The 11,329-nt window shown below is 33.6% G+C and overlaps 1 protein-coding gene across 1 annotated transcript in view; it reads right to left on the bottom strand.

The window, feature by feature from the left end:
• The window catches only part of LOC119644910 (putative uncharacterized protein DDB_G0271606), a 33,319-nt gene extending 22,470 nt beyond the window's left edge, over positions 1-10,849 (bottom strand). Inside the window, exons 1-7 of the mRNA XM_038044654.1 lie at positions 10,728-10,849; positions 10,033-10,471; positions 8,122-9,099; positions 7,853-8,025; positions 6,532-7,762; positions 5,612-6,112; positions 5,308-5,505 (exon numbers count right to left, since the gene is read on the bottom strand). Coding sequence (XP_037900582.1) covers positions 5,308-5,505; positions 5,612-6,112; positions 6,532-7,762; positions 7,853-8,025; positions 8,122-8,994 — 2,976 coding nt within the window. The 5' untranslated portion in view covers positions 8,995-9,099; positions 10,033-10,471; positions 10,728-10,849. The remainder of the gene's footprint in view (positions 1-5,307; positions 5,506-5,611; positions 6,113-6,531; positions 7,763-7,852; positions 8,026-8,121; positions 9,100-10,032; positions 10,472-10,727) is intronic.
• Between the last annotated feature and the right edge of the window lie 480 nt (positions 10,850-11,329).

Here is an 11,329-nt window from a genome sequence, read left to right as displayed (position 1 = left end):
AATAAATAAATAAATAAATACGAATTGATTGATATTTTCAAGATAAAAAAAAAAAAGAAGAGGATGCCATGATTAAAATGAAATCATAGTGAAAGTTTGTAGCTTCTTATAAGCAAAGTCCTTTTTGTTTTCTTTTTATTACTTGGACTTTAAATACAAATACTATTGAAAAATGTATCACCTCCAGCTTTCAAGAACTATAATAAAATCGTTAAATTTGAATATTATGGATATGATTAAGTAACCGCATAATTGTAAATACTAGATCATCTCTTTACGAGACCAAACGTAAGATGGACTGGCTTAGCAAAAATCATATAATAAATGAAATGAATTAATTTGATAGTTGAAACTTGAACACCGATCAATATATATTATATTTAATCGATAGAAAAATTAGTAGCATACATAGTATATATATGCATAAACATAATGAATTTCTTCTGCGCATAAATACTTAAATACCAAAAAGTTGAAAGAAAAGTAGAGCGAACCTATCCGCCTGAGTAGCCGAAGGCGAGGAATCTCGACTAGCAAGTCTCAATGGTCGTGGATTCGAATCTCAAGTGCGGTAGAGTTTTTAATAAAAGCCGATAGCCTTAGATGCTTAGATGCTTTTAAGAGTTTAGTCTTAGAATTTATTTCTCTGGCGAAATTAATGATAATAATAATAGTAGTAGTAATAATAGAGCGAACCTTTTGGAAATTATTGTGTTTTCTTGTCCCGTTTTTCCCCAATTCCGTGTAAAACGAACGTTTGACGAATGTCGAAAAAAGGAAACAAGTAAGAAGAAAATTAAATTCGGTCGGGACCGAATCTTTTACACCCATTACCGTTTACCTCAAAAGTAAAGGTAAAAGAAGTAAAAGAAGAAAATTTCCATGCTCTATAATATGGAGTGGACGTAGGTTTATGTTGTAAAGGCATGTGGGCGATATAGGCGTGTCCTTTGAAAAGTTTAAGTCATTTTTAAATTCTTTTGCAATATCTCCATTTTCGTTAACGAGAGGATATCTAGCATACAGTTGCGCAAAAAGACAGATGGGCGGGCGGACATGTTTAGGTGAATTTCAAATTTGAAACTGGCCAAGAACTTCTATACTTTTTGAAGCTTTTTGTTGCGCTTTATTAAGATATCGACAAAACAATTAAATTTGGATACACTATAACATTGGGTAGGCGTGGTAAATTTTTTCCACTTGTGTTCACGAATTGCCCGTAGAACATGCGTTCAAATTTTTGTAATGAGCTAAAAAAAGCAATTTTCCATTCCTTTTGAAAAACAGAAGTGTTCCCCATTTACGTGACGCTGCGGCCGTGTCCTTTGACCAATTTGGCCCATTTTCAATACCAACCTGCTTGCAAGAACTTCCAATGTTTCTGCCAAATTTGAAATTAACAGCGCTTCATTTGTGCGGCCATAACAGTGTTTACAGCAGAGATAACGCGGACGGACAGACGGACAGACGGACATGCTTATATCGATTTAAAATTTGATACTGTATAGAACTATCTACACTTTTTGGGTTCGGTGATGCTTCCTTCTGGCCATCACAAACGTTTCAACAAAGTGAATATACCATTCCTCGCCATCCTTCGGTGCTGGATATAATGAAAAAAAAAAAAAAAAATAAATATGTGTCTATTGTGGCAGATAAAAGTTTTCATTTTTTTTCATAAGAATTTTTCACAGCATCTCTCGGGCGCCACACGTAGGTCATTTTCGACCTAAGCTAACCGAAACTTTTTTTTTATTAATAAACGAGTGACTTTTTCTCGGTCGTTAATTGAACTTTTCCCCACAAACCCTTGTACCGACGTAATTCTCTAGATATAGGAAGATATATAGATTAAATGATTTTTTTTTCTTTTTTAATTCAAATTCGGGTCAGGGGTATACCGCGTGCCCCTAATTGTCGTTTCCAATTCCTGGTAAATCTACTCGAACATAATTATTCTGTTATTGCCTCCTTTGCACCCAAAAGAAATCTCTTCTTTCTAGCTTGATGTTATTTATTATCCCTTGCAGGAAGTATTTGTCAAAGCAATTTAAAATTTCAGTGCATGGAAAAACGTTTTTCACCCTTGAACATGACTATTCGATAGGCAACAACCTACGATCGACGAGAGACGAAATCATTATTTATTTGAGTCTTGTGAAAAGCAAGGACGACACCAGCTTTTTGATGATGATCGATCTAAGCTATCTAAAATATGGCCTGAAGGGTGAGTTTATTAAATCAGTTCGATTATAATTTTACATAATATTTAATATATTTTACGATTGCAAAAAATGAGAGAATGGCTCGAAAGTTATGTAACTCGAAAGTATGCAAGAAGCCATATATTATACTATAGAGCATTTGAAAGTCGATTGATAAGTTAGATAATAAAAAGAAAAGTATTAATGACATTTGTTAATACAAAAAATATGTTTTAAATGTGAGGAAAAATCGCTTCGATCGAAATGAAAATGTTCAGGGGATGTTTGTAATAAAGTTTGGTCGTTCACGTTTTGGGAAATTTTTATTTTAAATCCTCTAAAGGCGACGAAATTCATTAAAAAAAAAAAAAAAGAAGAAATGAATAAATAATGAATGAAAAGTCGACATATATTAATTTTGTGACATCGCTACAAAACTGAATATTGAATTGATTTAAGAAGCAGTTTTGAACATAAGCCTGACTCTACAAACACAAGAAGCTCTCTCTCTCTCTCTCTCTCTCTCTCTATTTAGATGTCACATTAATTAAGAATGAAATGTGTTTTCGCGTGCGATTCGCGTGCCTCTGAAACGAGACGAAATTGAGCCAGTTTTGAAACGATTGATTACAAATCTATGAAAACCGAGCCACACACGGCTGTAATGAAAAGATGCGTGGTGTAAAACTGACATGCAAGACTAGCGCAAGAGAGCGCGCATTTACGTCTTGCATTGTAATGTATTGTCTTAGATGAATTTGCGAGAGCAGTGTCGATCGATCATTGACTGCTCGAATTTTGTCTTGACAGTTGATTCCACGTGCTAATATATCGCAATTTTCGACAAGAATAAAAAGCATTTTAAAATTTGGATTCGTAAAGAAAAACAATTTGACTTTGGACTAAATGTGTAAACGGAATTTTGGAATTGTTATTATCGGTCAAAATATCGGTCAGACAGAAACATTTACTGAGAACTTTAAGTTACATTTGAATTTATAGCTATTGCTATAAATTGCAATAATAGGTTGCAGAATGGAGTGACCTTGGACCGAACATATATATATATTTCCTAAGGTGGAGGAAATATTAAATTGGAATTGAAATAAAAATTTAAAACTGCCAATGATCGGCCTTCACAAAAAACACAATATTTCTGAGTTTTGAGAAGCAATTTTAGAAAAATTTAAAAAAAAAAAAAAACAATTTTTATTTTTATAAATAATTTATAATTTACTATCTGCAGCACTGTAACCGTATAATCATAACGACAACGTGATTATCTGTGCCATGAAATGTTATAAGAAAAAAAAAAAAAAAAAAAAAACGCCAGGAATCGTGTTTAACTGGTACAATTTCAAATTAGTGAGCCCTAAAAAACATGAATGCTTGCTTTGGCAGACGCCTGCGGATTAGTTTGTATACAATAATTGCTTGTACTAATTATTCTCGCGCTCATTTCCGACATAAGTGAAACGATCGATTAAAGAACACGCTCTGAATTCGTTGTCTACAATCAATGGATTTCGTATTAGAAATCATGCAAAATGCGAATGGTAACGACATCCATTCGAAAATGCGAACATATCTGGGATAAAAAGCGTCCACGGACAAGATTATTGAATTGATTAAGTGTTTGAAATGCTTGCTCTGCCTCACCCTAATCGGCTTTTACGATCATCTAATAAGGAACCAATCAGCATACGTATCGATTGTATTGAGAAATTTAGTGGAAATTTCGCTCAGAGGATGTTTTAAGATCACCAAATTTGATTGATATTTCAAGTGTTGAAGATTTATTTGAATATTTATTTTTGTATTATACATATACATATATATATATATATATGTTTTCATCGATTAAGTACACATTATTTTCTGCGGATACGGCTCTCTTCCTGTCTTCCTTTGCGTGTGTAGGGGTCTCTATGGAAGCGTAGTGTATTGTATATGTGTGTGAGCTTCACATCTCAACAAAACCCATATTTACCATCGCCACGTCGTTGAACGCGATCTGAATCAATTCGTAACATATCGAAAACGAATAGAAGGAAATGCTACGATTCCAGAAGATGCTTAAGAAAGATGATTCAATAGTTGGATTACACACATTTGCATAAGAATTCTGCTTCAAATAGAGCTTTGATTAATTGATTAAAATATATATGTGTTAAATTTTTTTTTTAACAATTTCTACCTATTTTTTTTTTTTTTTTTTTTTTTTTTTTTTTTTTTTTAAAAGAGAACATATGTACTATTTTTTTAGGTGGTGGGTTATCCAAGATTCACCTTAAAGCGAATGTAGTTTTTTTTTTTTCATTTGTTATATGAATGCTTTAAAAAAAAAAAAAAAAAAAAAAATACATATCTTGATGAGGGGGAAAATTATTCATTTATGACTTGCAATGTAGTCATTTTATATTAGATGACGAACAAATGAGCGAATGGATCGAGCATTTTTTTATTTTCAGTTATGCAAAGTGCGATCATATTTCTTAGTTGTTAAATACAACTTTCACGGATAAAGTTCAAAAATAAAATTTTAGAGACTAGAAGTGATACCTTTTTCAACTATATCCATGTAAGACCCTTCACTTCTAATGTGTGTATGACCAATAATGGATAAGCATTTTAATAGTATGCAAAAATGATATTCTTTTAAGGCAACGCTAGACTCTCTACAACAATCAATGACATACACAACCACTTACTAGATCGAAATTTACCAACTATCAAAAAAAAAAAAAAATATATATATATATATATCTGCATTTGAAAAGATGGCTCATTTCATAAATTATAATTATATATAATATGCATATATACATACATACACACATATATGTACATAAATTTTAGTAGTCACATACGCAGAAAATACCAGTTTTTTTTTTTTAAGTACGATAACAGAGAAAAAGCATTGAATACTAAAACAAAATGTTTTAGAATTCGTTACAATGTATCAAGAAGCGTTTAAAGAACTTATATTGTATAATTAGTAGTAGTAGTAGTAATAGTAGTAGTAATAGTAGTAGTAACAGTAGTAGTAATAGTAGTAGTAATCGTAGTAGTAATCGTAATAGTAATAGTTGTATTCCCATTAGTTGATAATAAAAATGATAATATACTGCGTGTAACTGTGTATGAAAGACATTAAAGCACACATTACCTTTTCAATATTACGTCTATAAATAGTAGGTACAGGAATTTGATTAGGATTCGATTTTACTTGGCGTATAATGTCATTAATCATTTCGATAAACGATGTACTTTGACATTGCGATAGCAGATCTTGCGCTACCTGAAAGGAAGATTATAACAAAAAATTATAAATCATAAAACATATAACAATTGAATTCAATTTTTGGTTTGTTTTTTTTTTTTTTAAAGGATTTGTTAATATTTACCAATTTACTGGCTACCTCGACGGGATTAACATCGCGTATATCGAACTTAAATGTTATAGTCTTTTGTTTGTTCTCCATATGACAGTTAATAACTGTACCAGAGTCGATACCAGTAACGCTAAGTTTAGGAATACGTTCGTTAGTGCTACGATTTGATCGAGGTGTTTTCGCTGCACGGTTGGCTGCTGTTTTATCGTCGGCATCTTGTTGGGACGGCGAACGATTAGGAGACTTTGGTGATTGCTGTTGATGTTGATAATGAGTGCTGTTAGCATTGTTCGTATGTTTTATTTGTTGTGGTTGTTGTTGTTGTTGTTGTTGTTGCTGCTGCTGCTGTTGGTGTTGTTGTTGCATAGTTTGTTGTAAAGTTGCCACTTGCTGCTGATTCAGCTGCTGTTGTTGCATTAAAGCCGGCTGTTGCTGCTGCATGGTTGAATATTGCATAGCGAATTGCTGTTTTGGTTGCTGTGAGAATTGCTGATGCTGAGCGGGGGCGTGCACCTAAAATCATAATCAAAATAGTTGACAATCGTTAAGTATGAAAACTATATATATTTTTAATAAAAATATGTCGCTGTTAGGCAACCACCGATGTTATATCCAAACATTGCTTCATTTCGTCGGTAACATTCACGAAATTGCATCAGACACGCCATAATCCTTATATTCTCGATTTTATTGTAATCGTTAAAGCAAGATATATTGACATAAATATCTACAACCTGAGATAGGCACAGGGCCATTAATATACCATGTGCTTTGTGAACAACACAGACAATTATTATGAAGAAGTCAATCAGACTCTTTTAGAGGAATCTTTTCTCAATATACAACATAATGTATATCATAAATACATAATATGCATGTATAGTCACAGTCAGTGCCCTTGTTTAAGAAAAAATATTATTAGGAAATAATACCTGAGAAGTTTGCTGCTGTTGCGTTGTAGCTGCTGTCGGGGCAGCAGTATAAAATTGTGTTTGCGACTGCCTTCCCGTTGGGGATAAAATAGCTTGACATGATTGCAGATCTTGACATGAGTAATTGGCAGCAGTGACAAGTTGTTGTGATTGCGTCTTTGGTTGCTGGTAGACGGTCACCTGTTGATGTTGTTGTCCCAATTTAGTAGATTGATCGCAAGTGGAGTCGGCTTGTTGTATTACTTGTGCACCTTCGGCTTGATTTTGGCTTTGCTGGTTGCACTGTCCTTTACTAGCGTCCTCTTCCTCCTCAGAATCACCTTCATCTTCCTCCTCATCTTCTTCTACATTTGATGGTAACAACATTTCTCTTTGTTTCTGTAGAGCAAGTTTTTCCAAACGTGATTTCTCATTTTGCAATTGCAGTTGCGTTTGACGTTGAACTCGTTCTTTTAGTAACGAAAATACTTGAACTTTTAATAGCCGCACAACTGCTCTTGCATCCTCTTCTGATATAATGTTCTCCTGTTTCATGTCCTGACAGATTTGCTCGCAGTCATCCTTTTTAATATCAAATTCAAACTGTATCGCTTCATTTTCTTTATGTTTCGAGGAGCGTTTCTTGGGATCGAGGAAACGTAAACGAAACTCTATGACATTTTTTTCCGGATTATTTAGAAACGTTTCAGTGGCCGTGGGTTCTACCCTTATACCGATATCTTCTCCAAAAAATTCAGAATTTAACAAGTCTTTGCAGCTGGGACGGTTTTCTTTTTTCAATTCTATGCATTTTTCTATAATTTCACGGACAGCAGGATCTTCAACTTTGTTAAGAGCAGCTGGCTTTATCCCCGATATTACCTTTTTGTAGATTTGAGCAGGACCTTTGCATTCACTGTAAGGATATTCGGAAACTGCCATCTCCAACATGCACATACCGAAAGCATAAACGTCAACCGATTCATCATAGTGCTCTTCATACATCTCGGGAGCCATAAACTCTGGCGTGCCTATGACTGACTTTGCATGAGAACGATTTTTTAGGGTGGCTAAGCCCAGGTCACCTATTTTAACACTTCCTGTAGTTCCCGTTATAAATATATTATCACATTTTAGATCACGATGAATTATTGGCAATGTACGCGTATGCAAAAAATGGAGTCCTTTTAAAATTTGTCGGCACCAAGATTTAAGAACTTTCGGATTTACTTTTTTAAAGCGTTTAAGATACCTAACAACAACAAATGAAAATAATATAAAGTAAGATCATTTTTTTTTTGCTTACAGTTTGCGCGAGTATAACAACAACAACAACACTTACGACTTCAATGTACCCGACAGCATCAGTTCAGTGACTAGAACGATGTTTTTCCTACGAGACACATTGAACTCCCAATATGTGTAGAAACGTACTATATTCGGGTGCTGCAATTTTTTCAACATATCCGCCTCCTCGCGAAAACGTTTACGTTCGCTTTTTTTTACTTGTTTATCCTAAATGAACAAAATGAATTTGTACATATATATATATATATATATATATATATATACATATTATTAGAACGATTGCTTTATGTATAATATTAGTACCAAGAGTTCACACCAAGCGACAGCCACACCAGTTTCCGTGTCCAGACCTCTGTAGACCGTTTTAAAACTGCCACGTCCCACTTCTTTATCATATTTAAAGAAACGCCCGCATGGCGACATGGCTATAGGTTCATCATCATCATCTTTAATAGGAGGCTTAGGAAATGTTGTAGTTGTTTGAACAGCAGCCGCAGATGATGTTTTCACCACGGTATTAGTACTATGCGATATTGTATCCGATCCGGCTTGTTGTTCCGTTTCACAGCTCTTATCAGCACTAAACTGTTTCAAATATTCAACGCGACCACTTAACTTAGATGTACCCTTGGAAACGATGCTACATTCGGCCAATTTCTCCTCAACCTTGAAGCCCACACGTTTAACATTCGATGTATTACTGCCCGTTTTGATATTTGTTTCCTTCACCGTTTCGCTCAGTTTTTCATCAATTTCGGACTGTTGTGTAGATGTAACCGGTACTAAACACTGTCCCGACAGATCGTTAGTACTTGTCTTAGTTGGAGTGCGAAATTGTTCTTCCAAATGTTCCGTTTCGCGGGATAACATTTCTATGTTATCATCGTAGTCGCGAGGAAATTCAGTTTCCAATTCCAAATAGTTTGTGTTAACACTTTTGGCCAATTGCTCGACACTCTTACGTATGAAACGCATATTGGGATTATATTTTTGTATTGCTGTGCAAGGAGCCGCTTCTATATTTGACGATGATTTTGATGTGGAATGCCTAAGAGGATTCCTATCTTCAACGTCAGCTCCTGCCGTTGATTGTTTACCATGAGTTGCCGCCTGTTCAGCTGACCCATCAAATCGACGGGCGACAGACGGTAAAATTTGACTTTTAGTTTCTTCCATGGCTGCTAATGCTTTTTGTTTTTTCGGCGCAATCAAAATACCAGATTCCAAATATTTATCTTGCCCACTATCCTTAGAACATCTTTTCAATTTATTGGTGTAGAGCTGTACGATAAAATTTATTATTTATTAATTAATAATAAATATATATTAATGAAAATTTAAATAAAATATTGAGGAGGCTGAAAGAAGAAGAGTGGAGAATCTGATTTGAGAATCAATCATACCTGTCGGTCCTACTGTAAAGATATAACTTAAATATTCTTGTTGCCATGGCATATATCCGTCTTTTCCTGGCGACATTGAAACTTATAATATTTGCTAACCACCCCCCACCCCCCCTTCATCCTACTCTTTTTTTTTTTTAATTTACCTAAGTTACAAAATTAACCACGTCGTTCTCTCCTGTTCCTCTAATTATTTAAAAAAAAAAAATTAATTACATTTTCAAAAAAAAAAATTTTTTTTTTTTTTTTTGGGCCGTTTCGAAAATAAATGCAAAAATCAATGAAGCTAACCGCAATCATAGTTCTGCTGCGGATAGTTGGTGAAAATTTTAAGCTTTTTTTTTTCTACCTCTCTGTATTGATTAGAAGTTCTCTTTTTTTTTTTTATCAATAATTTAGAATATCCAAAACTTGAACCAACTAAATCTATTTTTTATTTTTCTTTTTGATGTCAATTTAAGATTTTATGCGGGCGGAGCAATATTGGACTGACAACAAATAATCACGTTATGTTTTATATCATATAAAAACAGTGTTATTTATTTTAATAGGTTTATAGTATAGAACGGTATGTGTTGAGACGGCGGGGCGGACCTCGATTAGAAAAATAATGTAATTTAAATACGTTATTCGAAAATAACGAACGTTAAGTTTGCCAAGCGTTTTTATCCGTGCTTCGTGCACTCTATATGGAAATTTAATATATCTTTGCGTAAAGGAATGTTAAAATGAAAAAATGCACCCTACTTACACGTCTAACGTCTGATTTAAGTACATTATAAGAAAATTAAAACAAAAATGTTTACATTACTGTGGTTCTCGGATTATGACTGACTGTTTTTGTTGTTCGTATAAGCAGATCCTCGGAAAATTCTTGTAAAACTCGATAAAGCGTGCTAGCTGACTTCTTCACAGTTGTTTCAGTCGGCGAATATTTGGCTGTGTTAAGATATCGGCTTGTTTTTCTAGAGTGACGCAAAAGCGTTGGGGATAGGGATGACGATGTGGTTATTGGCGACGATTTGATGTGAATACTTTGTTGTTCTCCGTTCGATGAAATTTTCTTCTGCTTTTGCTGCTGTGCTGTTTCTAATGGCCTTTGAAGATTGTGAGCGGTGTTACTACAATATGCATTTTCAAAATAATTGCTCGGTAGAATAGTTCTAGAATAGCGTGCAGATATTCCTGACTTTTGCTTTAAAGCTTTGCTCTCACTACTTGAATCTTTCTGGCCGCCAGGTGTAGACACTCTATATCCAAAAATTTTAAAAGGTAAAATGTTAAAAAAAAAAAAATAATAATAAATCGAAAATATATGTCGAAATGTCAATATTACAGATTGTTTTTTTTAATCAAATTTTCTTCCTGAATATGTCCCTTCCTCTTTTAATTTATATCAAAAAGTATAAATAGTTTAATTTAATTACCAATCCAATTATTATTATACTTTGATTGTATCTTAATCACAATCCGCAATACTGACAATAAAAAATGCGTTATAATTACTTTTGCGGCTGTATGGTGGACCAATTTGGTCCATCTTCGCTGACGGTACCTATATCCGAAGCAATATTTGGGGGTACGACTTCTCGTTGCCGTATAAATTCGCAAAGGGTTTGTCCAATTTTGTATTACTTATCCTCCACAAGTCACTACACATAAAAATCTGCAAAAAGGAAAAAAACTAATAGGGGAATATTATGGCTTATCTATCTTCGCACCCGCTACCGGAATATACATCGATTTTCTAAAAATGACATTTCGAAAGCTTTAAATGTAGCAATCAAATGTAGTCATGTTCGTCAGTCGTTGATAATTTTTTTTTTTTTTTTTTTTTTTTTTTAATAACAAAATTTTACTAAATTGACAAACCTTATTTACTATTATTTATTATTTATTGAAAATAGAGCAGACAAATTAATAAAAAAACTTACATGAAGCTTTTGCTGACTATTGTATAAGCAAAAAATGTTTAATTTCTTATGCGGTTTTTCATTAAAATTTTAAAACTAATACTTTATAAGCCCCTTCAAAAGGTTTAACATAACTTGATCATTCCAGTAAGACTGCTTAATACCTGCTTAATATTGCTAAGAACAACTTATCGT

This window comes from Glossina fuscipes, unplaced genomic scaffold, assembly GCF_014805625.2.
Source record: "Glossina fuscipes isolate IAEA_lab_2018 unplaced genomic scaffold, Yale_Gfus_2 0, whole genome shotgun sequence".
Lineage (NCBI taxonomy): Eukaryota > Metazoa > Arthropoda > Insecta > Diptera > Glossinidae > Glossina > Glossina fuscipes.
The sequence above is the reverse complement of the archived record's forward strand: the minus strand, read 5'-3'. Positions and strand labels throughout refer to the sequence as shown.